The sequence below is a fragment of the Heloderma suspectum genome, chromosome 7 (genome assembly GCF_057233095.1).
Source record: "Heloderma suspectum isolate Gila_16-S chromosome 7, 16-S_ref, whole genome shotgun sequence".
NCBI lineage: Eukaryota > Metazoa > Chordata > Lepidosauria > Squamata > Helodermatidae > Heloderma > Heloderma suspectum.
The window spans coordinates 112,325,950-112,352,408 of NC_139464.1; the positions used below are offsets into that span (position 1 = coordinate 112,325,950).

At 44.8% G+C, this 26,459-nt stretch overlaps 1 protein-coding gene across 3 annotated transcripts in view; it reads left to right on the forward strand.

The window, feature by feature from the left end:
• Positions 1 to 24,575, forward strand: part of DHTKD1 (dehydrogenase E1 and transketolase domain containing 1) — a 33,347-nt gene extending 8,772 nt beyond the window's left edge. For 2 of the 3 annotated variants that reach the window (XM_084811558.1, XM_084811557.1), the window contains exons 5-17: positions 282 to 551; positions 3,217 to 3,388; positions 4,249 to 4,447; positions 6,688 to 7,000; positions 8,015 to 8,099; positions 10,055 to 10,194; positions 10,830 to 10,980; positions 12,031 to 12,137; positions 13,679 to 13,843; positions 15,389 to 15,471; positions 16,646 to 16,815; positions 17,489 to 17,574; positions 18,898 to 21,535. In XM_084811558.1, coding sequence (XP_084667684.1) covers positions 282 to 551; positions 3,217 to 3,388; positions 4,249 to 4,447; positions 6,688 to 7,000; positions 8,015 to 8,099; positions 10,055 to 10,194; positions 10,830 to 10,980; positions 12,031 to 12,137; positions 13,679 to 13,843; positions 15,389 to 15,471; positions 16,646 to 16,815; positions 17,489 to 17,574; positions 18,898 to 18,999 — 2,043 coding nt within the window. In that variant the 3' untranslated portion in view covers positions 19,000 to 21,535. Of the gene's footprint in view, positions 1 to 281; positions 552 to 3,216; positions 3,389 to 4,248; positions 4,448 to 6,687; positions 7,001 to 8,014; positions 8,100 to 10,054; positions 10,195 to 10,829; positions 10,981 to 12,030; positions 12,138 to 13,678; positions 13,844 to 15,388; positions 15,472 to 16,645; positions 16,816 to 17,488; positions 17,575 to 18,897; positions 21,536 to 24,267 lie in introns of those variants that run through there. The other variant, XM_084811556.1, reaches the window with a different exon arrangement.
• Positions 24,576 to 26,459: the final 1,884 nt, after the last annotated feature.

A 26,459-nucleotide genomic window follows, 5' to 3' on the forward strand; every position in this document is an offset into this window, starting at 1 on the left:
TCCCCTAGTGGGATGCCATCATGACTAATCTGTCCTTAAAAGAAACACTGGCAAATTGTGGCTTCAGAGAGGGAGTTTAGAATGCACGGGATGCGTTGAAAGGTGGGCTGGGATAGAAGAACACAGAGTGGGTTGTTTTACGTGACCTGAATCTCTAGCAAGGGGAGAGAATTAGTTCGGCCAAATGTTTGGGAACCCCTGCGATAGACAGCTTCTATTCATCTGCATTCAACGTGTTCTGCAAATGTGTTTAAGCTTAATGTCCATTTCTTTCTGTGAAGCTGATGTTTCGTAAAATGCGAGGCTTGAGTGAATTTCCGGAGAACTCACCAGCGACTGGAGATGTACTGTCCCACCTGACAGCGTCAGTAGATCTGGACTTCGGGTCCCACCGCCCCATTCATGTCATCCTGCTACCTAACCCTTCCCATCTAGAGGCCATTAACCCCGTGGCAGTTGGCAAAACAAGGGGGAGACAACAAACTCTGCTTGATGGAGATTACTCCTTGGACAGTTCCGCACAGCCTGGAGACAAAGTCATCTGCCTGCAGGTATTTTGAAGATCAGTCCAAGGAGCTGGGGAAGGGGTCGCTTATAATCACAGACAACTGGATGTGAGTTGATGCCATAGGCCAACTTCTGTGGGGCCAGGGAATGGCCTGCAAGCATATGAGGCTGTTACAGTAAGCCAGTCTTGGCTTTGTCAGTGCTTCGATGAGAAATGGAGAGCAGGATATAAGTTTAATTACATCACAGGTGGGGAACCTCAAGCCCTCGGGCCAGATCTGGCCCTCCTGGGATCCCAGTCTGGCCTTCCAGGGTTCCCCAGATGGCCACACACCCTTTTTCCGGACCACCAATAATGTGGCGGTTTTCCAGCTTTTGTGCAGTATTTTCCTCCTATTCTAAAAGGTTGAAATGTTTCCCCTAAGGCATAGGGCGTGTTTCCACGCTATCGGCTTCACTTTGTTTGCAACTGCGTTGCGATGTTTCCCCAGTCGCATCTCCTTTTCCAGTTTCCACAGTGCTTAAAGTCCTGGCTTATCATTGCTGTAGCTTGGGGCTCTGTGCTGTTTTCACTGAGCACTAATTGAATTATTTTCTTGATGGCTGGGTAGAGTCTGAGTGGAGCCTGGGTTGGGTCTGATTACCTCATCAGTGTTCCCACCTCCTTGGCCATGTTTCCAGGACCATGGAGGGAGAAGCTAATGGAGGAGTACGGTATTTTTAAAAAGAAATCAGCTTTGCTGTGAAGAGAGGCTTTCCCCCTTTCTCCTTTCCCCTGAAAGTCCAGATGCACCTGCATTTCAGGAGCAAGCCTCATTGACCACAATGGGAGTTACTTCTGAGTAGACACACATATGCTTGTGCTGGGAAAGTGGGGGGAGAACACAAAGAGGGAAACTAGCCCCCATTTTAACCCAGAAGACCTCATTGACCACAATAGGAGTTACTTCTGACAAGACAGTACTGGGCTTGTTATGGGAAAGAGACCGAAACCAGCCCCCATTTTAACACAAAGGATCTCTATTTGGAAGCTGTGAATGAGTTATGTCCTAAGACAATGGACCAAAGCTTCGAGATTGCGCTTAATCACATTTAGGGAATTGGGCTTAAAAGCATGCCATTTCAATTGAGGAGGAATCTCTGTCAGTTCTGATGTAGGCATTCAAAGGCAAGCCTCATTCATCACAATGCGAGTTACTTCTGAGGAGACGCTAATGGGTTTGTTGGGTGAACGAGAGTAGTAAATGGAATCCAGCCCCCATTGTAACCCGCAGGATAGCTAAGCTGCGAAGTACTTTCTTCCTAAGGCAATTCATTGGAGCCTTGCTTGGTCGCTTAAACGTATTTAAGGAATTGGGCTTTAATGTGTGCCATTTCAATTGAGGGGGAATCTCTGTCTCATTCACTGCAATGGGAGTTACTTCTGAGGAGATACTAATGGGTTTGCTGTGGGAAAGAGACCGAAACTAGCCCCCATTTTAATGCACAGGACCTCTCCATGGAAGCTGTGAATGAGTTACGTCCTAAGGCAATGGACCAAAGCCTCAAGATCGCCCTTAATCACATTTAAGGAATTGGGCTTTGATATGTGCCATGTCAATTGAGAGGCTTCTCTGTTATTTCTGTAGTCATTGAGAGGGCAAGCCTCATTCAGCACAATGGGAGAAAACACCCCTTGACTGTGGTCATGGGCTGTGTTCTAGTACTTATTTTCAATGATGTTTTAAAAGTTGGTCCCTCGGCATCCCGTTCCAAAACGGCGATGAAACTTCCAGAAAACAGGAAGGCAAAGGGTTGGGTCACTGAGGTCAGAGCGACACACTCACAAAGGCTGGGCTACACGCCCCACAGGCAGGACTATGATACTAGACCCAGTGCGATTGTGGAAACAGGTCAGTAATGGAGCCGTGGGAAGCTGAAAAAGTCAGACTATAAGCAGTCTCAGAAGAAGCGGTTGTTCAGCGATAAAATATGGGGCTGGTGCTGAATGGCCATGACGTCATGGAAACACAAAGACCTCACCGTGCAGCCAGGTTGGAGTAAATCACTGGTGGAAACACAGCCTTAGTTACTGACTGTAAGAGCTTTCAGCTCAAACATGCTGGAATTTTGGCCCTACCCCTTCTGCCTTTGGTCCCACCCACTGAAATGTGGGCTCCAAGCACTTCTTCAAAATTGAATTCATCCCACCCCTGAATTACACAAATAGTACCATTTTACTGAAGATTAAAGTTCCAAAAATTGTGGAAGCTATTGATTGGGATATTTTGAAAGCTATACGGGCGTTCAAGCAGAGGTTGGACAGCCATCTCCTGTGGATGCTCTAGCTCTGGATTTCCTGCACCAAGCAGGAAATCAAAAATCAGTTTTTGTGAACCACCCAGAGAGCTTCAGCTATTGAGCGGTATAGAAATGAAATAAATTAATACGCAGAGGGGTGGATAAATGAATACGCAGAGGGGTACAAAGCCCCCCTCCAACTGTACGATTTTGTGACACACGTGTTATCCATTATTTCAAGGTAGTGTGAATCCTAGTAAAAAGAATGAACAAAAGTGTGTAATTAGTGGTGGACTTTATGTACTATGCTTTCTAAGTAAATATAATTGTCGCAACCTTTCAGCTTTCCCTCATGAACAAGGGCAAGTGTCCTCCGAAGAACTGGCAGCAATTACCAACGTAACTTCTCCATTTCCTTTTGTGATATAGGTTCACGGTGATGCTTCCTTCTCTGGACAAGGCATTGTTCCCGAAACGTTTACACTCTCCAATCTGCCACATTTTAGAGTAGGTGGAAGTATTCATCTGATTGTTAACAACCAGCTGGGCTACACCACTCCGGCAGAGCGAGGGAGGTCATCTTTGTACTGCAGTGATATTGGTATGTATCACGTGATTCTGAGGGAAATGGTCATATGTTAAGTGGGTTTAGAATGCAAATGTTTGGTAATAGTTCTGACAGTAAATATTTCAGGGATCATATCCTCTATGTATTGCTGCCACATTTGAATTCTCTGCCAAAAATGGGAGGGGTGGGGGAGACCAGGCATGTAGCCAGGAATGCTGTGTTTTAAGGAGAGGTATCATAACTGAATGTGAAACTGCAATTCCTGAATATAAAGAGACTAATATATTTAGGGCACAATCCTGTGTGTGTTTAGACAGAAAGAAAGCCCTACAAGTCCCTGCAATCTTCAGCCTGCCATGCTGGCTGGGGAATGCTGGGAATTGTAGGACTTTTTACTGTCTAAACATGTCTAGGATTGCGCCCTTGAAGTGCTTTAGTTATAATCCAGGGCTGGTATTTTGCTGCCTGAGGTGAAGAACAAGATGTCCCACCCCCATTCTGTGTACAAAAACTTACTAGACTGGCAACTGAATCTAACTACAATGCTGGCAACAGGACAGCATCCTCCACCATGCCTGAGGGCAGCAGGGTAGTTTAGGAGATGCAGAGCCGTCTACATTGTGCACACACAGCTCTGTCCTACCTCACTGTTGCTCCCTGCCCCCCCACATCTGCTGCCTGAGTTGCCTGCCTCAGTCTGCCTAATGGTAGGGCTGGCCCTGCAGCCCACCAGCCGTTCTTTGTAGCCATCCAAATGCTTGTCCACCATTCCTGATTTCACAGTCCCGCTTAGTTCTTCATCTCATTGCCTTCCATACGTTGCTGGTGAGCTGCATTTCACTTAGTTCTTCACATACTGAATGGGTCTTTCATACTCTTTCTGTCATTTTTAGGCAAGATAGTTGGCTGCGCAGTTATCCATGTGAACGGGGATGACCCCGAAGAAGTAATCCGAGCCACCCGATTGGCTGTTGAATACCAACGCCACTTCCGTAAGGACGTGATTGTGGATTTGCTCTGCTACCGGCAGTGGGGGCACAATGAACTAGATGAGCCATCTTTCACTAACCCCACCATGTATAAAATTATCAGGTATGGCTTAATGTGACACAGGAGAGAGAATGCATCCTGTTAGCAATGCCTTTCCAAAATACTTTAATGAGAACTTTTACATTGCATTCCTTGTCTAAGGAAGTAGTTTTCAGACTTCCTGTTTTCATGGAAGCCACATGAACTTGTCTGCTACAGAACTCCCATACTTTGCAGAGAATTCTGGGACATTTTAAGGGGGCGCATTCAATTCAATGCAGGGCACTGGCCTCACCTTTATCTCAGAAGAACTGAGAGTGTGCCCTAGAACACCCAGCGTCTCCCTGTGGCTGCACTTTGCAGGGTAAGATTGGTGGTAGAAATTGGTGGTGGTTTCCAGGAGAGCTCATCTTCTCTCACTGATCCTCTTATTGAGGAAGCGCTGATAAGTTTCCAAGGAATCCCAGGGATCCTTGGAACATCAGTTGTAAATTACTGATCCAAGCTATTGCGGTCATTACCAGCTGACTCTAAGTATAGATAAAACTTAAACTGTTTTACCAGTTGCAGTTCAGAGCTCTTGCATATTAAGGAGAAATTGTCTTGTCTTCTCCAAAGCTGGAACACCATTTCAGCTTTCAGTGCAGAGGTGCAAAATTCAGCAAGGTCCAAAGAGCCTGCTCTTGGATCTAGCCTCAAGGCTTAATTGTGAAAAAGCATAATATTTTATGAAAAAACTGTTTTTTTTAATGATCCTTGGTTTTTTGAGGATTTTGGCAGTTTAACAAAGGTCTTTGTCAATGATGAACAGCCAATCACAGACTGGTGGCAGGCTCCAGTAACTGTAACTCATGTAAACAACATTCCATGGAGATCTGCCAGCCAATCCAGGATGCTAGCTCACCTGCCAGCAATTGGGTTGATGGAGGTAGGGAGTCAGCCTAGGCTAGAGGGAAGATTTAAACAGGAGGAAAAGATAGAAGTGTGGTGGGACAAGAGAGATAAATGGTCAGCACATCTGAAAGAAGCACCAGAGAAGCAAGCTAATGATATCAGACTGCCATGGGAGAGAAGGTTAAGAGAAGGTCAAGAGGCAGCATCGTTGGCAAGATAGACATTGGGTAAGAACTATATTTAACTGCTTCAGAAGTGCCCCAAGGAAGTAGAGGTGATATGGAGGAGTTGGGCAGCTCGGCAGAAGAAGGGGATGCAGAGGAAGACAAGAGGAGTTGGTTGGGAGAAAAGCTCTGGCCAAGCTGGGTACTTCTCGGCTCAGGCTGAGAAAGCTCCCACGTGACTGGCTGATTTCCATCCCTGGAGATAACCGTTGGGGCAGTTGAAATGTAAATTCCTGCCGCCAGCTACTTCAGAGCAATCTTCCCTATCCTCTGGAAGAAGTATAGCTGGGAGAGCTGGGGTTGGTTTTGCAGAGCAGCTCTTGCAGCACGACGAAACATCTCAAGGCTGAAACAGGTGAGGCAGGCACTGGGGCTTGGAACAGGGGAATAGGAGTCTGGGGGAAGATGGTCCTCTTGGCCATCAGTGACAGACTAGAGGAGGCTCAACAAGAGAGTGACTACTGACCATTGAAGTGCTGTACTTCAGTTAGCCAGTAAACATACTTGCACTGCTTGCTTGAGTTTCTGGAGCCTGCTTATATCATCATGGAAATGTTGGGGGGGGCGATTTTGAGATACCCTGTCCCCCTGAATGGGTCACAATGATAATTTGTCTGTTTGTGATCCCCCCGGCTCTCCTTGTGGATGAAGGTGGGCAGTTGGAGGGCCAGGCACAGCTGCTGAAGCCTAAGGAGAGACCCCTGTGCCATGATGCAGACTAGTGGGGAGGGGTCAGAACCCCTTGCTGCCTGTTCTCCAATTGCCACAATGCAAGAGTTTGCACATGCATGCTGCCTTCTTCTGCCAGGAGAAAGAGTATAGACGTAATTAAAAAAGCAAAATGACACGGTTAAGCTAACAGCTATTTAAAAAATTGCTGGGTTAGCTGGACACAATAAATTAAGCTGACCTCAGCCAGCAGACACTTCAGTAACAGGGAATTCCAAATAGTAGATGCCCTTACAGAAAAGGCCCTGCTGCGGAATGCCTTACTTGATGTTTTTAAAAGTATGAGAAGATTCGCATGGGAGAAAATGGCCCCTCAGGTTTACAGGCAGGCTTAGACCAGAGTGGCTGCATTCTGCACCAACTGAAGCTTTCAAACCATTTTCAAGGGCAACTCAAAAATAAAGGGCATTGCAAGATGCAACTTCCTGTATTTTAATAACTTGTTTCCCCTGACAGGTCCCGTAAGAGTATTCCAGACAATTACACAGAGTGTCTAGTAGCCCAGGGACTCATGACAGAGGAAGAAGTGTCCGAGATAAAGACCGCCTATTATTCTAAGTTGAATGAACATCTTGCCAGCATGACTTTGTACACCCCTCCGTCCACCAATCTTCAGGCTCATTGGAGTAGCATGGCAGAGCCATTGGCAAGGATCACCACATGGGATACAGGCATACCGGTTCCACTCCTTCAGTTTGTTGGGGCCAAGTCTGTGGATGTGCCAGAGGAAATGCAGCTGCACAGCCATATACTGAAGACACATACTCAGGTGTGAGTCACTCAGAGTCAACACTAACAAGTATGATATTGTGACAATTGAGAGCACCTACTTGAGAGCTGGTTCAAATCTTGACTCACCCATGAACACATTGGGGGGTCCTTTGGCAAGCTTAGGCTAATTTCAGCCTCCTCCAAATGTGCTGACTACAACTCCCACCATCCTCAGACATCATGGGCAATGGGTGCACTGACTGGGGTTGATGGGAGTTGTAGTCCAATGTGACTGGAAGGCGTTGGGTTGGGGAAGGCTACATTTAAATTTATTCATTTGTTTTATTACATTTCTAAACTGCCCAACAGCCACAGCTCTCTGGGCGGTTCATAACAATTAAATAATATATAAACATAATGGACAGATTTATCTGACTACTCACAAGGAAGCTACTGATCCTCCCATTTATTTAAATGTATTTGTGTATTACCAAAACATCAATATAGGTGCATTTTTGTGATATATGAAGAACTCAATAGCTTCCTAAATGTTTGCTTTTTGGAGGGGATTATTAATCAGTCAATAAAAGATTGAAGTTTTAACTGGCTAGTAGAAATATGGAAGGCAATCAAACCACATTTAAACTAAATAATAAAATGTAGTTGCATTAAAATTATAAAAATCCATTATTCAAAACCTGTATCTTTAGCCTTCTTGGTATGCAAGGTATAAAGCATAACAAAATATTGTATTTCTTTATTACTTTTTTATGTCACCCTTCCTCCAAAGAGTTCAGGATGGCGTATATGGACTCTCCATTTTATCCCTACAACAGGTTAGGGTAAGAGAGAGAGAGAGTGTGACTGTCCCAAGGTCACTGAGTGAGCTTCATGGCTAAGTAGGGATTTTAACGTAGATCTCTCCAGTCCAACCCTCTAACCCCTGCACCATACTGGCTCTGCATGACTGGTTCCAAGATCCAGAAACTAGGCAGAAACAGGGTAGAACTTCCAAAAGCTAAGCTAACAAAGTTGTGACTTTGGGTTTTTTGTTTTTGTTTTGGATGTGCAGTCACGAATACTGAAAATGGAAGAAGGAGTAAAATTAGACTGGGCCACCGCTGAAGCATTAGCTTTTGGTTCTCTGCTTTGTCAAGGTAAGCCTTTAAACCACGGGTAGGCAGCAGGGAAACAGTGATCTTGCCTGCAGGGATTGCTGGGTGGGGGGAAAGTTAATGCTTCCCCCCCCCCCGCCCCTGATCCTGATCAAAATCGCTGTTCCCCTGCTGCTAATAGCAGCATTGGTCCTGCCTGCAGGGACTGCTGGGAGGGGTGAGGTTAAAGCTTCACACCCCCAGCAATCCTGATCAGGATGGTTGAGTGGGGGGTGGGGGGAGGCTTGAATGTCTCCCCTCTCCAGTGATTCTGATAAAGTTCACTATTTTTCTGCTACTAGCAGTAGGGAAAGAATGACCTGCTCTCTGTAGCCCAGCTGGTAGCTGGTGGGGCTCCGCAGGTCTTCAGGCTGCACCGATAGCGGCCAACGGGTATGTGGGTTGCCCACATGAGGTTGCCCACATGAGTGTAAAATCCCTAAGGCTGCCACTAGAGCTATGTATCCCCTTAGGCTTGTAGCATAAATGTAAAGGATTTGGTTGTATGCAGCCCTTGCAAAACAGTTCATGATGTGGGATTGGGGGTGGGGAGTTCTGTATGGCACTTATGCTGGAAGTACAGATATATTTCTCATCCTTTGGAAAGTATCACTTGACCTGTTCAACCAATTTCCATTGGTGAAACGGTATCTCGGTCTTTGAGGTTCTTGAATCCAGGGAGTCGAGCCATTAAAAATGTGGTTTCGGTTCTGGCTTCTGATTCAGACAGTGTTAATAAATGGTTTGGTATCTGGCTTATCCAATCTGAGGCAGTTCAGATGCATTTCATAGAGATCGTGGTAAGCCTGCACAACAGATAACCCACCAAGCTAAAGGCAAACCACCAGTCGTGTATTATGGCCTGCCAGGTACTTTAAACACCACTCCCTGTCTAGGTGCTTGGGCACCCTGCAGGGATCGCAGTTGCTGTAACACTCTCTGAGTGCTTGGGATGGGAGATGAGAAGCAGACAAAAATGTACAGAACACCCAGGTTGGTGTGGAAATCATTACACTGTGTTGGTAGTTAGAATTCTTTAATTTTTGAGAACAATTATTATATTCATACCTTGTACTTTCTCCAAGGAGTTCTGGATGGAGTGAATGAGATTTATTTTGTTTTATCATTGCAACATCCCTGTAAAGTAAATTAGACTGAGGGGATTATGAGTTGCCCAAAGCTATCCAGTGAGTTGGCTGGGGATCTGGGCTGGAACCTTCCCTGCCTGAGTTCAGGACTTTACTGCCTCTCAGCCATTTGAAGGAGAGGGAACAGGTTAGCTTGGTTCCAGATAACTAGCACAAGAATATCTATTGTGTAAGAAAACTGCCCCAAAGTAATTGGTAGAATGCCGTCAGAAGCGATATTTAGGAACAGCCAGTGCTAGAAAAAATGGATAAAGAAATGTTTCAGCAAGAAGGGGAAAACAAATTTGATTCTGAGTTCTTAATAAAAGTCAGTGTTTACTTGAAGAGAGTGCCTTTGAGAGGAGATGCATTTAGGGTGCAATCCCAGCCAGCATAGCCGGCTGGGGCATGCAGGGAGTTGTAGGACTTTTTCTGTCTAAACATGCATAGGATTGCGCCTCTACTGTTTCTTGATCTGTTGCATGGATGTTGAAGTTCAAGCCCATGAGCCAAGTATGGTCCTCCTGGCTTCCCCCAGCCTCCGATTATTTGGTGGTTTCCTGGCTTTGTGCAGTCCCCCCCCCCCTTCTAAAAGGTTGAAATGCCTCTCCTAAGGTTCAGTTACTGACAGTAAGAGCTTTAAGCTAAAATACGCAGTATTTTTGATACTTTGGCCGGACCCCTCTTGCATTTGGCCCTGCTCACCACTGGAATGTGCCCCCCACCCCAGAGCTTCTCTGAAATTGAATTCCGCCCTTGGGCCAAAAGCGATTCAACATCTGATCTATTGGGTTGTTTTGACGTTACTCCGTACCTTTGCTTTATACAAAGGTTTTAATATTCGTCTGAGCGGGCAAGATGTTGGCAGAGGAACCTTCAGCCAGCGGCATGCAATGTTGGTTTGCCAAGAGACAGGCGAAACCTACATCCCTTTGAATCACATGTCTCCAGATCAGAAAGGCTTTCTTGAGGTAAGGTTGCATTTTGAACTGCACTGCATTTCATGATACCACGGGCTCCTTCACACAAGAGCTTTTATCCTGCAATTGAGTTTGTGAGCTCTTTACATGACACCGTGACCCTGTCGTGACCCTCCTGCACTAAATGCCCTTTGTTCTACAGAGTAAGCCCCACTGAACTCAACAGGACTTCCTTCTGAGTAGACATGCATAGGATTGTGCTGGTAGTTTTTGTGATGCTGGTGTAAACTGCTGTTCATATTTCTGCAATGCAGCTTGCATTTCATCAGATGCATACTTCAAAGCTACTTAAAGAAGAAGAAATGAATGTCCACAGTTCTCATTAACGTGCCAAGTTTCACAGTGTCCTAGGTTGGGATTGTATCCAACATTGTATTTTTCAAAATATCTGACAGCACAGTCATTTACATGTCCACCCAGATTGAAGTCCTGTTGCGTTCAATGAAATCTACTTCCAGCTAAATGTACATAGGATAGTAGTCTGAGTCTACCTCCGCGATAATTTAAAAAATAATCTGCTTTCAGTACAGTAATTTTGATTTTAAAAAATGATTGGTTTCTTGGCATGCAGACTTCCGGGAAAAACGTTGTTTTACTTGCGGGTTCTCACGTTCTCTCTCTGTCAGGTGAGCAACAGCCCCCTCTCGGAGGAAGCCGTGCTTGGCTTTGAGTATGGAATGAGTATTGAAAGCCCCAACTTGTTGCCCGTTTGGGAGGCTCAGTTTGGAGATTTCTTTAACGGAGCTCAGATAATATTTGATACATTCATCTCTGGAGGTGAGATTCAAACATCTGTGTCTAATAGAAATACATTGGCAGCTGTTTTTCGTCTCAAAGCTGACTCACGCCTGCTCCTTCTAGTATCTCATCACACCAGGCTCATTCTTTATACGTTGCTATCTTATTTTAATTCAGTTTAATTTTGATGTTAATATCTTAAGTCTTTGCAAGCTGCTTGAAGTGCATTTATGAAAGGTGGCGCCAAATCCTATATAATCAATCAAATCACTAAATACACTGCCTCCAGCTTTCCCCGGCCTGTTGCCTTCCAGATAAGTCAGAGTATGCCTCCCATAATCCCCAGCCAGCATGGTCATTTTGGCCATGTTGGCTGGGGACGATGTGAGTTGTACTCCAACACGTCTGGAGGGCACGAGGTTAGGGAAGGCTACTCTAGCCAGTAAGCCTCATTGAACACAGTGAGACTTACTTCTGAGTAGACATGCATAGGATCGTGCAGTTGACTGATCACTCTATGACTAGCAGTTGAATGTATGAACTATTTCAGTGATAAGAAAGCTCTGTGGTGTGTCAGCTCTGTGGCAATTGCACACATGCAGATCATCACTTAATGCTGCAGCCTTCACGTGACAGACTCCCATGTGTGAATTTCAGCTAGCATGCTGTGCAAAAGGGAAACAGTGTCCAGCCGTGTGTGCAAGAGGAAGGGACATAAAATCTTATGCATTCCAAGATTGCAGTGTTTTTGAGAGGCCTTTCTGAAGCAGCAGCTCACAGTTCTTGGATAAATATGTAATTGTTTTTGGAAAAAAGAAACGTTTCATTGAATGTTAGCAAAAACGTGCTTCTTTATCATTTGAAGTACATCACGTGTTTTTTTTTCTCCTCTGTGAGAGCAGCTATCGGCCATATCAGGTGTCTGACGGGTGAGACTAACATATGAAGAGGCTTGCCCTGAATGACAGAAATGTCACGATATGATTCTGCAGATCATCTTAAAGTCTCAGTTTGGCATCTAAAATGATGCAGTCTGTCTTTTTCTCTTTCTTTCTCCCTCCCTGCCCCCCCTTCTCTCCCTGCCTCCAGGGGAAGCAAAATGGCTTTTACAGAGTGGAATAGTAATTCTTCTTCCACATGGCTACGATGGGGCAGGACCGGAACATTCTTCTTGCCGAATTGAACGTTTCTTGCAGGTAGCCGAACGGGCCATGCTCTATGAGGGTATATCACAATGGAGCATGGCAGAGAGACTGTCTTGCATACTGTAGTGCATACTTGGTGGAGAATTGTGCATGCTCAAGTTGCCTTTGTCATATGGTTCAACCAAAACAACTTTGTGTGGCAAAGAATCATCATTGGCTGGTATCAGAGGGAAGTCTGAAAATCTGAAAACTCTCCTTAAGTGTGGTCTTAATCGGATCATTACAGTCTAAAAGAAAATAAGGGTGCAATCCTGTGCACGTTTAGACAGGAAAAAGGCCTACAGCTCCCAGCATTCCCCATCTTCCCCATCTTCCCCATCCCAGCGTCTTCCCCATCAGCTCCTCTTCAGGGTTCCAGCGAGCCAGCCATGCCCTGTTCCAGGATACTTAATTCCATTCCCCATACCCCAGTTTTCTGTTAACCCCCCAACAATCGGCCAACATTCAATGCTGCCCACTGAGCATGCTCAGTTCTAATCAGGCTGTTACTGGGTTCCTTCCCCTTTGTCCCCCTTAGAGACAAAGAAAAAAACTAAAGATTTTTTATACTCTTACACGCTTCGGAGCTCCCCGAAACCTGCTGATCCCTCCCTCTTGTGCGTGGATGGTGCCGTTTTTTGCTAGGAACTTGGAGAATGAATTTGCTTTTAGTATGTAGGAGTAGAGCCACCTCTGGAGGCAGCTTAATACATTTATCTCAGATCGTACTTAATATATTAACTTCAGGCCACTATGATCTCGCCCTGGTACATCTCCAGCACATATGAAGGAAACCATAAGTAGGCTATACGTCCTCACCGGCACCGATCAGAACAGTTAGCATAAATTATTTTTTATTTGATAAGTGGCGCCTTAGTCTGGAAAAGCATCTGTCAAAAATAGATATCCTTTGCTACCTACGCTAAGAGAGTACCGTGGGCTGTCAGTACATACATAACCATTATTTTCCTGAGATCTCTGACTTTAACATTTTCCCTACGTCAGCTTGATTTCCACTGGTTAAAGAACCACTAAAATATTATATACTTGTATGTATGGAACACTCTCGTGCCATTTATGGTTTTGCCCTAGTCGTCTGATCAAAGGAGCAGGAAGTGAGCCACGCAGTGTGAAAAGAGACAGGTAGAGCTGCAGGCCTGCCTGTGCTTTAGCCCAGACGTCCTGCTGCCTGCGCCAGTTGTGGTACCTGTGCTTCAGTTTGGCTTCTCTTCAAGATAGTAATGTTCTATCACCAGAAAGCTGACATTGAACAGGATTCTTCTTTTAATGCTTAACAGAAAGAGATGAAACTGCAAGCATGGATAAAAGCAAGGATGGGAATCTTGTCTAGGGTTTAAAAGATCCTCTCAGGAATCCACAACTTGTCCTATTTTAAAAGTCCTTACACTTCAAACCTCTGCATTCTAAAAATTCCCATATTCCTTGAGCCTCATGACATTTTTTAGGGCCTTGTCTATTTGGGTTGAGTGTGGGGATGACTTGTATTTGCTCAGTTTACGTTCGCTTCACATTTTAGTTTGTTTCTTTCACAGATCTCCGATAGCTCAGAGGAGGGTGTTGATGGCGACCACATTAATATGTCTGTTGTACACCCAACAACTCCCGCACAGTATTTTCACCTGCTCCGTAGACAGATGGTCCGAAACTTCCGGAAACCACTAATTGTTGCTTCTCCCAAAACCCTGCTAAGGATGCCTGTGTGTAAAAAGACTTTCTGCTTTGGTTGCCACCCATTTCCTTTCATTCGTTGTATTCTAAAAACTATGCATGTTAGCACAGCTGTTTGGGAGCTGCATACCTGTCACTTCTTCCCATATATTTCCAGTATCACTTTTATTTATTTAAAGCATTTTTGTCTTGCTCTTGAGCCAAAAAGGCTCCCAGAGCAGCTTACGGATTAATCAGACTTACAAACTAAAAGACGTGTCACAAAAAGGAAAAGGACATGGGGAGGGGGGAGGAAAAATGCAGACCAGTCTTAGCGGGACAGTTTTTATAATAGAAAAGGTTTATTCTACTGGAATAGAAAAGGTTCAGGTAGTCTAATGAAATGGATACTGCTAGGTTCCAGTTTAGGGAGAAGTAATGCCAAAAGCAGCTGGTTTCTCAGCAGAGCTGATAGAATAGCCATATGGGTGAAGGAACCGTGTAGGGGTGGCCAGTGATGTGGTTTATTCCCACACGAATGTTGCCTGGAGGTGAATACTGATATGGGAGCTAACTGTGTCATTGGTGCCTGCCCATATGATTCCTTCATCTCTGTGTTACCAGAACAGCATTGGAAGAAGCCACATTGAAGTAACTGCAGTAATACATAAAGACTGAGCTTATGCCATGCTTCTACTAAAATAAGCATTACTTATGTGCGTGCGTGCGTATCTCTCTCTCTCATTCTCTCTCTCCATATCCCTATTACATTACTGAAAATAATTTGCAATGGCCATTGGCCCAGAAAAGTAAAAGCTTACTGACTGGCTTAGAGAAAGCTAATTTATGTTTAGACTTTTAAATGTAGTCTTCCCTATAACCCATTCCTAGAAATATTTTATGTGGAAGACCCATCACTTCAGTAGGATATACTTTTACATAGGTATGCTTAAGATAGAATTCCCCAACCTGGTGCCCTCTAAATGTGTTGGACGACAACTCCTACCATATGTCAGACTACAAATCTCAGCATGCTGCCTGGGGGATGCTGGGAGTTGTAGTCTACCCCAACTGGAGGGCACCACGGTGGGGAATGATGGATTTAGGATATGAGCATTGGCCGTAAAACTACATTGCTGCGTTTCACTTCCTTGTTCATTCTTCTTGCCAAAGCTAACTAATGCAGCACCAGAAGAAGGCCAAAAAACACTTAGCTTGTTCCTCCTTCCCTATCCTGTCCCAAATTGCTCCCCAAAAGAGCTACAGTAATACAACAAAATGTGAAATTACTGTTCATAGGTAAAAGTATGGCTGAAGTTTAATTTGGGAGCATTATTTTTCCCACGATAGCAGTTTTGTTGGATCTTCGAATGTGAATAAATATTTATTAAAAATCTCAGCCATCATAGTAATGGAACCATCTTATTACCCAGCGTTTTCATCATTGTCATTAAGTTGTTCTCAGCTTGCCTTGTAAATCTAATGGTTCCAAGATTTACTTTGCTCAGAAGCTATATAACTACTAATTTAAATACTTGACGCCTGAAATATATTTACTATACATACATTTCATTTTCCCCCCACCCATTCTGTAGGCGGCTGTGTCAAGCTTAGAAGAAATGGCCCCAGGAACAATGTTCAGATCAGTCATTGGCGATTCAACGGTGGATCCTAAAAAGTAACTTGGAACTATGATTTTAGTATTCAGCATTCTAAACAGCATATAAATCTAGCAGGCAGTAAAATAGCATGATAACTCATAATGGAGTGAAAAAATTAGGTTTGAGCAAGAATCATAGATTTAGAGCAGGGGTGCACAACCTTTTCAGCCCCAAGGGCCACATCAGATATCTACTGGGGTGCCAGGGTCCACACACCCACACATACATACACCCACACATACATACATATATCCATTCACACTTGCACACACTGCCCTCCTCCTGCACTCATATAGGGCTTTCCCTTGCTACCTCTAGCAAGGAAAACTCTCCTCTTCCTTCCAGTCTCTCCTGAGAGGTTGGAAATAAGGGAAACCACAGGGTTTCCCATGGTAGTGTTTATCCCTTATCTCCACTCCTGAGAGATGGGAGAGAAAGGCTTACTAGTGCTGGCAAAGGAAGCCCCAGACATTCCCTAGCTAACACTAGCAAGGGAAACAGTTCTCTTATCTCCCATCTCTCAGGAGAAATGGGAGACAAGGGAAGGGTTTTCCTTGAAATTTTGGGGTGAGTCTCCATGGCTCTGTGGGACACACTAGAAGCAGCTGAGAGCCACTTGCGGCCCACAGGTTATGCACCCTGGTTTAGAGTGTGGATTAAGGATCTAGTAGTTTGAGTAAACTATACAGTGCAAGTAGACAGAGACCTGTCCTTCATGCATGGAGCCCCTGGAGTGGATTGTGCCCATAGATTTATTTGTCTCGGTTGTTTGTGCCCTTGGTGTAAAAGCAGAATCATTTGTTGTTACATTTATATCCTGTTTCTCTTCAGAGCAATGTGGTTCTGAAGGCAGGCTCAGAGCAATCTTTTAATCACACAACAACCCTGTGAGGTACATTTGAGTGTGTATGTGTGATTGAGAGAGCGAGAGAGAGAGCGCTTTATGAATGACCAGGAGTTTGGATCTGAATTCATTCCAGGCTCTAGCCATTATAACATGCTGGCTTTCTTTTGAGTTCAAACACAGCTGATCAGACAGCTACACAGGAGGAGTGGGGTAGAAACAATTTATGTAAGATTAAATTCATTTTAGGAGTTGTGTTTCCTGAGCAGTTAAACCTTTTGAATGTATTTATGGCATTGTCTCTGGCTCAGCATGCTTGAAATAATTCCAGTCTTTCTGCCCTGTAGTGCCAGCAGAGTGGTTCTCTGTTCTGGGAAACATTACTATGCTCTGGCAAAACACCGGGAGATGCTTGAAGAAAAGAAGCAGAAAACTGCAATTATCAGATTAGAAGAACTGTGTCCTTTCCCACTAGAAGCTTTGCAGCAGGAGCTGAACAAATTTACTAATGCCAAAGGTTGGTGGGCTCTAGCTGTTTAAAAAGACTTGGCTAAAACCTGGTTCTCTCGAGCAGGGGGTGGTGGGGACCTATGTCTTTCCAGATGTTGGACTCCAACTCCCATCATCCCTGACCATAGGCATTGCTGGGGCTTATGGAAGTGGGAGTCCTGCAACATCTGGAGGGCCACAGGTTCCCCACCCCCGCTCTAAGGGTTTTCAACCTGTTTTGCTAATGTGCTGTAATTTTTTGTATGTCTTAGTATACATGGTCACCAAACCTGATGGTAATAAACTTCCTTTATAGTCACTGCTCCTAAACTGTGGCCCATGGACCACAGTTTCAGATGGTCTCTGAGACCACAATGAAAATAATGAAGGCAAACACTGAAGAGTGGCAAGGGTTTTGGGGGATGGGGGGAGATTCCTACTGCACGTTTAAGAGGCAGCACGCAGTCTGAAAGAGGACCAAGCAAGCGATATAAAACTACAGGGGTCTTTTGGACGCTGGGGCTGTGTGCCGCTCTTTTTTTCTAGAATGTGCACAGGGGTGGAGGTGGGGGCGGAGGGAGGCTCTGGATGCTGGTGATTGAAAAATATGCAGCAAAGAACAACAGGAGCCCAAATGGAGGCTGAAGATTGACCAGAATCCATGGAATGAGCTAACACAAGGCATCTTATTTCTTGTGCAGCATTCATCTGGAGTCAGGAGGAACCACAGAACATGGGGCCCTGGACGTTTGTGTCCCCAAGGTTTGAGAAGCAACTGGCCTGCAAGGTAAAATGTCATTGTCCTCTGGTATTCAGGTAGCAGTCAGTTGAGCTTATATACCTGAAATCAGTTTTTCCTATCCTTGCTGCCATAATGGTCTAAAGCTAAGCAGGTTCGCATCTGGTCTGTGACTGGATGGGCTGCCTTAGTTCCACGAGAAAGCCAGCGTGGTGCAGCGGTGAGAGTGCTGGACTGGGAGTCAGGAGATCCGGGCTCTAGTCCCACTCGGCCATGGAAGCTCACTGGGTGACTTTGGGCCAGTCACAGACTCTCAGCCCAACCCGCCTCACAGGGTTGTTGTTGCGAGGATAAAATGGAGAGGAGGAGGAGGATAATGCAAGCCGCCTTGGGCTCCTTAAGGAGGAAAAAAGGCGGGATATGTGGTGATGATGATGATGGAAGCAAGGCGATATGTAGCTGTAAGAAATAATAATAATAGTAATAATGGGTTCATGCTAACATACACATTTTATCACAGTGTATTATCTATAGGCAATGCAAGGACTTGGATATCAAGGGAACTAAGACAAGAGCCCTGTGCCTACTTACTTGGGGGTAAGCCCCAATGAAGACAGTGGGCCTTTCTGCGTAAACATGCATAGGACTGGGCTGTAAAACACATCTAAGTTGTTTTTGTCTGGAACATGGAAGACTTGGGGCAGTTTCTGTTATTTTAAAAGAGAGTACTAATTCTAAAAGAGGTGGAAATATGCCACCGGTCTGTTCTAGAGTACTTACAGCTATTGGACATGGGGCGGGCTTGAGGAGCTAGGTTTGCAAGTTGGGGGCGAGGCAGATCTTATAGTATTCTGCCTCCTTAGATATATGCTGAAGCCAAGATAGAGTTCTAGAACAGAAAGCAAAAATGGTACACGCCAGTAATATAATACAAACTCATGGATCCTCTTCCTCTTTTCTCTCTCACAGGAGTACTAAATGCAGAATAATGCAGAAGACTGCAATCTTGGACACAGTTTGGCTGTTTAAGATTGCAATCCTAAACACAAAAGCTAAGACGTACAGCCTACTGAACACAGTGGGACTAGGATTGCGCTGCATATTCCATTGATAGACTACAATGGGATTTAAGCAGCTTGTGTGCAGGATTGTTGCCTGAATGATTAGCTCAATGGGTAAAATCCAACATAAATCCTATTTAGAGTAGACCCACTGAAATGAATAGGGTTTACGTTAGTCATGACTAACTTAAGCTCCATTCATTTTAATTGGTCTACTCTAAATAGGATTTATGTTGGATTTTACCCAATAACTGTAATCCTGATCATATAAGGACCAGTTTGTAACGCTATCCTTCTAACTTAATTGCAGCTCCGTCTCGTAAGTAGACCAGCTTTACCAGCACCTGCAGTGGGAATCGGAATGTTACACCAAAAACAACAGGAAGACCTCCTCAACAAAACGTTTGCTTGAGACCTAAGTATGTTGTCATTTTTTAGAGTTCAAAGAAGGCCTTGCAAGCAAGAAGACTATGGACCTGAGCTTGCTTGTGAGGTGTGCTGCTTAAAATAATTGGGCACAATCCAGCCAAAGCTGAAATGGGGTTTAAGCCCCATTCCTTTCATTGTGGATGTAAGTATGTGCTTCAGTCTACTGCAAAATTTATGGGACTTAAAGGCACTTAACGTTACCTAGATCATGCCCATTGAGATTTGCTCACATGTAAATGTGATTTCAGTATGAAATTTTTAAATCTTTATCAAATTCCTTGAAGCTGATATTACACCATGACCATAAAGATCTCCTACTTTTGTGCATATTGCATTAATAGCAAAACCTGCAAGATTTGGTATTTTCCATTAGCAAAAAAAAAATACAAGGGGGGAGAGGAACAGCCCCAAACTCCGTGCTCGGAAGGGGAGTGCGGATCGGCCAAAACGGGGCGTTCCGGGGTGCGTTCCAGGGTGGGGAAGGTGGAAATGCTAGTATGACACATCCTATGTGCCATCCGGCAGCCTCCTCTTCTGCTCCGCCTTCCCGCAGCTAGAGAGCTGAAATCAGCTCTCTAGCCGCAAATGCAGAGCAGGAGACGCGTGGAGGGAATGATCCCCTCCGTGCTTCTCCTGCCAAGCATGGGATAGGTGGCCGCCTCCAAGTTCGGAGGAGGCTGTCTATCCCCATAAGATTGCACCCTAAACCTGCTGAATCAGCTAGGAAGATGAAATGCTCCACTTTGTATTAAAAGAATGTGGGGAGATGGCTGGAATAAAAGTACATTCTTTGTGGAAGTGATTTGTTTTAAAAATGTCTTTCCCTTCAAACAGCTCTTAAGGGATTTTTAAAAATCCCACTAATTTTAAATTGTGGGGGAAAATTGTAGCTTATTTTTCTTTGTAAAAATAGATTTTGTTTTTTTAATTGACCTATAAAAGAAAGTGTTATGTAGGGCTACTTCACACAAGCAGCAGATCAGGTGGGGGGGGGGGAACAAACCTGTTCCTGGGCTGTACCACTTCAGACTGTGGATGAGGGAATCGCTTTGCTGAATTTTCCTCTGTGGGAAAAAAAAAATCTCTGCATGCACAAAATTAGCATATTCTCCCTGACATCTAGGGTTCTTTGTGCTGGGAATTTGTTTTATTGGGAGTAGTATTCAGTCTACTACCCTTAGTCAGAAGTAGAACAATCCAATCCAGGAATAGTTTCACCACCTCATCTGTTTGTGTGAACTAGCCTTTAGGTCTTAAAGAGTGTTTCTCAATGGAAAATCTCAAGCATTCTCTTTAAAGCAGATGATTTTCTCACACCTATATGCCAATGGAGGCAGTTGGAAAGAAGCCTTGTGGGGAAAAATTAGATTGCTATTCTATGAATGTAGAATGTTGTCAGGTTAGCATTCCCCCCCCCCCAATTTTAAGCAGTTCTTCAGTTTGCCTTTAAAGGTTTTCATTGCTTTCTCCATATCTACAATCCAAGCCTTTAATGGGTTGTGAAGTTCCTTTCCTAATCTGTTCATGTGCCAATAATAATAACACAATAGATATCATTTTGTAATATTTTGCCCTACTTATTTCTAAGTTTCCTGCCTCCCCATCTTATCAAAAGGTTGGGAGATCTGCCCATGAACAGGTACTTGTATTTTCCCCACTGTGGGGCTTATAGCAGCTTTTGGGGGATGATTTAGATTGGGAAAATGTGGGGGGGGGGCAGCATTAACCCCCTCATCTTCAGCATCACTGTTCCAATCACATTCAGAGTGCCCTACTGCTGTTTTAAAGGTAAAATCACCAAACCACTGGGTGATACAATCTCGGATCTCCCAAGCCACATATAGTTTGTCCCTAAGTTTCAAGGGTGCTTGTCTGTGGCATTCTGTTAACAGGCAGTTACCAAATTTACATTTTTGTGTAAGGAATTTTTGCTAAATTGCTGCTTTCTAAGAAGGTGGGGAAGAGATTACAGGATAAGTTAGTATGTTCCACTGTAATAAAAATGAAACTTCTGGGTCACCTGAAGTCTTGAATGTTTTTTTTACTCTAATAAAAGACTTTAGTGGCTGGTTTTGCATACAGCCCAATAACCAGGATACTTGCTGTCTGATGGGTTCCATCCCATTCTTGCCCTATGGACGTGCAAGTGCGTATATGCGGGTGTCCATGGGCATGCTTCTGCCCATGCTCCTTTTCAAATTGGCAATGTGTACCAGAAATCCTGCCCTATTCTGGCCCATGTTTAAGCTACATCAAGCTACAGCAGACTCTGATGTGCTCAGCCATTGTCTCCTAAGTTGGTTATTAACAATGGGCAATGAAATGTAGTTCACAAAAGGGGGAAAAACAGGGTTTACATCTACATCTACAAGTATTTCTGGGAATGAAACTTAGTGTAAATACTAAGGTTCTGCACTGGTGCTACGCAGATGGATGCTATGTGATTTGCAGGGGTACAGCATCCTGAAAAAGTGTATCTGAAACTGCAGAAAGATCTATAAAGATATGGTCATGGATAGAAAATCTTTATGTTGTGTTGAATTATGCTTTTAGGGCATATTTCTGCGAAACAGCTTATGATAGTGAACATTTGTTTAAAATAATTGATCAACCATATAAAGAATGCTGACCTGTTGAAGCTGATGGAGAGCCCCTCAGCTCCACAGCTGAAGCCTTCAAAGTGCTGTTCTTCCTTGTTTATGTTCTTGTCTGTCTGAGGAGAACATCAGTTACCTCTGGATCAAAGTTACAGTTTTGAAGTGAAATGAAGGTAGGGCTGACCTTCCTTTCTAGGTGATCATCCCAGCAGATGTCCTAAAAATCAACTAATGGCCACATCAGATTCTCATTAAGCTATAGTAGCTATAATTAATGTGACAGGAAATAGAACTTCCCAGTTTAATGAACACATGCAAATCTTTGTACAGTTGTCCAAGGTGCCTGCTAATTGGATAGTGCCCATTGTATCACAGGTGCTGGGGAAAACACTACCCTACTTCTATGTCCAATGCAGTTTTACAAATATGTGTGAAGTATTGGGGGTGTCCAGTAAAGTTTGTTCATGTGTCCAGTTTAGCAGCTGAGTGCTTCCGTAGTCCTTCAAACAGCAGAAGGAAGCAAACTGACCATTCTTATAACAAAGCCCCATCATTTGAAGGTCCTTTTCTATTCTAACTTATTTTTTCTTCTAAAAATATGTGCTCCCCCCACCCCTCCCTAGAACTCTTTTTTAAGTGAATATAATTGTTATCCTGCAACAAGGCTACTCTCTCCGCTGCATTTCTATAGAGATCACAGTACGATTACATAAAAGCAGCTAGTGTCTCTGTAGTATTAAGAAGGAAGTCCAGAAAAATTGATTGTGCAAGTCTAGTGGGTGGAAAATAACTTGAGAACCCAAAGTGGAAAGTGCTTGCAAGACAAAACAGGCACTTGTATTCCAAGGGACAGAAGAAACATTTTGTGGTAGAGGAATAACACTTAGTGAGTAATAATCATCATGGAGGTGTAAGTGTGAAGTGGAGAGAAAAGAAGGAAGACAAATCTAGGAATGTAGAAAGGATAGTTAAAAGTAATAAGGAACAACAAAAATGGCTGGGAAGGTGTATGTGGCTAAAAAGAATAGTAAGGGAGCATTAGCTTCTTCGTGAAACCCATTCAGTCACAACACACCTGGGCCCCATCTACACTTGGCTTTCACTCCGGGGCAGGTGCGAGTCGAGGTCCCTCGTAATAGATGATACAGTTGCAACTTCGCAGACATTCGTGGTTTTCGCCCGGAAAATGCGGAGTTCCAGAGTCGTTTTGCTGCAATGTTTTTCGTTTGCTATGGGTTTCCCTGCGCTTGTGAGCCATCTGTTCCTTTCCTGAACTAACTTCGCATCTTAGAGTGGGTGTGTTGTAGGCGTGCAGTGCCTGCATCACTCTGTGATGCCCCTTTACTCCCCCATCCCTTCACAGCTGCAAAGTTACAAAGGCACAGAGGGGTGTTTTCATTTACAGTCAGGGCCAGAAATATTGGAACAAGGATAACTGTTTTGGCAGTTGGCCTCAGTACACCACCACATTGAAGTTGAAAGGAAACACACCCAGATGGGAGCGAAGTCAGGACTTTCAGCTGTAATTCAAGGGCTTTGACAAAAGTGGGGCACTAACCATTCAGGAAGGACAGCCAGTGGCATACAGGCATACACACACACCCGTCGTTGGTGGCTCATAAGTCATGGAATAAACCAACATCATTTCAAACTTAAGGATCGCCTTTAACACCTGGATGAAAATCCTTTGCAGTCAATGACTGCCTGAAGTCTGGAACCCATGGACATGACCAAATGCTGAGTTTCCTCCCTTGAGATGCTTTGCCAGGCCTTTACTGCAGCTGCCTTCAGCTGCTGCTTGTTTGTGGGTCTTTCTGCCTTCAGCTTTGTCTTCAGTAAGTGAAAAGCAGGCTCTATTGGGTTGAGATCAGGTGACTGACTTGGCCATTGAAGAACATCCCACTTCTTTGCCTTGAGAAACTCTTGGTAGCTTTTGCTGTTTGTTTTGGGTCATTATCCATCTGCAATATGAAACAGCGTCCTATCAGTTTGGCAGCATTCGGCTGAATTTGAGCAGAAAGTATAGCCCTATACACTTCAGAATTCATCCTGCTGCTTTTATCAGCAGTCAGGTCATCAATAAACACCAGTGACCCGGTTCCTTTGGCAGCCATACATGCCCATGCCATAACACTGCCTCCACCATGTTTGACAGATGATGTGGTATGCTTTGGATCACGAGCTGTTCCTTTCCTTCTCCATACTTTTCTCTTCCCATCATTCTGGTACAAGTTAATCTTGGTTTCATCAGTCCAAAGAATCTTATTCCAGAACTGGGCAGGCTTTTTTAGGTGTTTGCTGGCAAAGACTAATGCAGACTTTCTGTTCTTGAGCGTTACCAGTGCTTTGCACCTTGTTGTTAAGCTTCTGTATTAACATTCATAAAGCCGTCTCTTGACTGTAGATGTTGACAATGACATGCCTGCCTCCGCAAGAGCGTTCTTGACCTGCCTAGATGTTGTGAAAGGATTGCTCTTCACCATGAGCAGAAGTCTGCGGTCATCCACTTCAGTTGTCTTCCGTGGTCTTCCAGGCCTTTTGCTGTTGCTGAGCTTGCCAGTTAATTCCTTCTTTTTCAGGATGTTCCAAACTGTTGTATTGGCCACTCCCAATGTTTTTGCTATCTGTCTGATGGGTTTATTTTGTTTCCTCAGCCTAATGATGGCCTCCTTCACTCACATGGACACCTCTTTGGACCTCATGTTGGGAGTTCCAGTGAACAGCTACCAAATGCAAATGTAACACTCAGAACCACCTCCAGGCCTTTTATCTGCTTGATTGGTCATGGGGTACCCAGGAAACGGGCCACACCTGGCCATGCAGCTGCTTGTCAGCCATTTGTTCCATTACTTATGAGCCACCAACAATGTGTGTGTGTGTATGCCACTGGCTGTACTTCCTGGATGGTTAGTGCCCCACTTTTGTCAAACGCCTTGCATTACAGCTGAAAGTCCTGACTTCGCTCCCGTCTGGGTGTGTTTTCTTTCAACTTCAGTGTGGTGGTGTACAGAGGCCAACTGCCAAAACAGTTATCCTTGTTCCAATATTTCTGGTCCTGACTGTATTTAATCACACTTTCACACGTTTGCAGTTTCGTATCTTCACAACGGTTGCTTTTGGACTCAGTGCCCAAGGGCAGGGGAGGGTCTTGGGGGAGGAACAACATAGCTCTGGGCACCATTTTGGAGTGATGGCTAGGCACGTAGCGCTCACCCTTGTGACTGCAAACCATCGCGAGAGTCTCAGGCTGGGGAACTGACAAACTGATGGTGTGGAAATGAAGGAGCACAAAACACCCACTTTTTACCTAAAAAGGCATGGAAAGACACAGCAGAGCCCCTCAAATACAAAACAGCCACTGAAGTCTCGCGCCACCACACTCATGGGACTGCACAGCTGTGCATTTCAGTATAATAGCACAAAAAAGGGGCACAGCAAATCTGTTAGGGAAGCGAGCAGTACATTGCGAGTGTATCGTAGGGCTTGCTGATTCGAAGCCACATTGCTGTGCAGTTGCGATGGGGTGGGGGATCAAAGCGGTGACATATAGATGAGGCCCTGGAAAATGTGCCTCTGTACTTCCTTGGCATTATGCTGTATGATTCCAACTTAAATCTCATGGCTTTTCTTCATTAGCAGGAAAATGGTGTGGGGAAAATATCAGAACTACCCTTTCCTAATCTACAATGAGGGATTGTCAGCCTTGGTTTTTGCAGGAGGTAGAGAACATGCATTCTTCATTGATAAGAAGACTCAGTGAGGTTCCTGGGTCATGAATGGGAATGGAAGAAGAAACTACAGCGTCTAAAGCCAGCCTCATTCTTTATCATGAGAGCTGCAATTGCACAAACTGATGTCAGCGTTGCAAAGCACGTTGCAAAAAGTTATGACTGTTGAGGATATATGGATTGTAGGAATCAAAGCTCAGGCGGGAGACAAGATGACTTGTTAGATTCTCAAGGTAAAGCTCCAGCCTGCTTTGTTGTTTATTCGTTCAGTCGCTTCCGACTCTTCATGACTTCGTGGACCAGCCCACGCCAGAGCTTCTTGTTGTCCGTCGCCACCCCCACCTCCCCCAAGTTCGAGTCTGTCACCTCCAGAATAACATCCATCCATCTTGCCCTTGGTCGGCCCCTCTTCCTTTTGCCTTCCACTTTCCCTAGCATCAGCATCTTCTCCAGGGTGTCCTGTCTTCTCATGATGTGGCCAGAGTACTTCAGTTTTGCCTTTAACATCATTCCCTCAAGTGAGCAGTCCGGCTTTCTTTCCTGGAGGATGGACCGGTTTGATCTTCTTGCAGCCCAAGGCCCTCTCCGAATTTTCCTCCAGCACCACAGTTCAACAGCACGCATCTCCCTTCGCTCAGCCTTCCTCAGGGCCCAGCTCTCGCAGCCACAGGTTACTATGGGGAAGACCCCTGCTTCAGCTCTGCGGACCTTTGTTGTCAGCGCGACGTCTCTGCTCCAAACTATGACTGGATCGGTACAACCAGTCCGCTACACAGGGGGCTTTTTGAGAGCCAGTGTAGTGTAGTGGTGAGAGTGACGGACTGGGAGCCGGGAGATCCGGGTTCTGGTCCCCACTCGGCCATGGAAGCTCACTGGGTGACTTTGGGCCAGTCACAGACTCTCAGCCCAACCCACCTCACAGGGTTGTTGTTGTGAGGATACAACGGTGAGGAGGAGGAGAACGTAAGCCGCCTTGAGTTCCTTGCGAGAGGGAGGAAGGCGGGGTATAAATGCAATAAATAAATAAAAATAAATAATAGCTCATATGGCAGAAGCTCCTTCCTCCGGCTCAAAGCAAGCTCCTTCCTCTTCCTCACCTTGACTCCCGCCCCTCACGT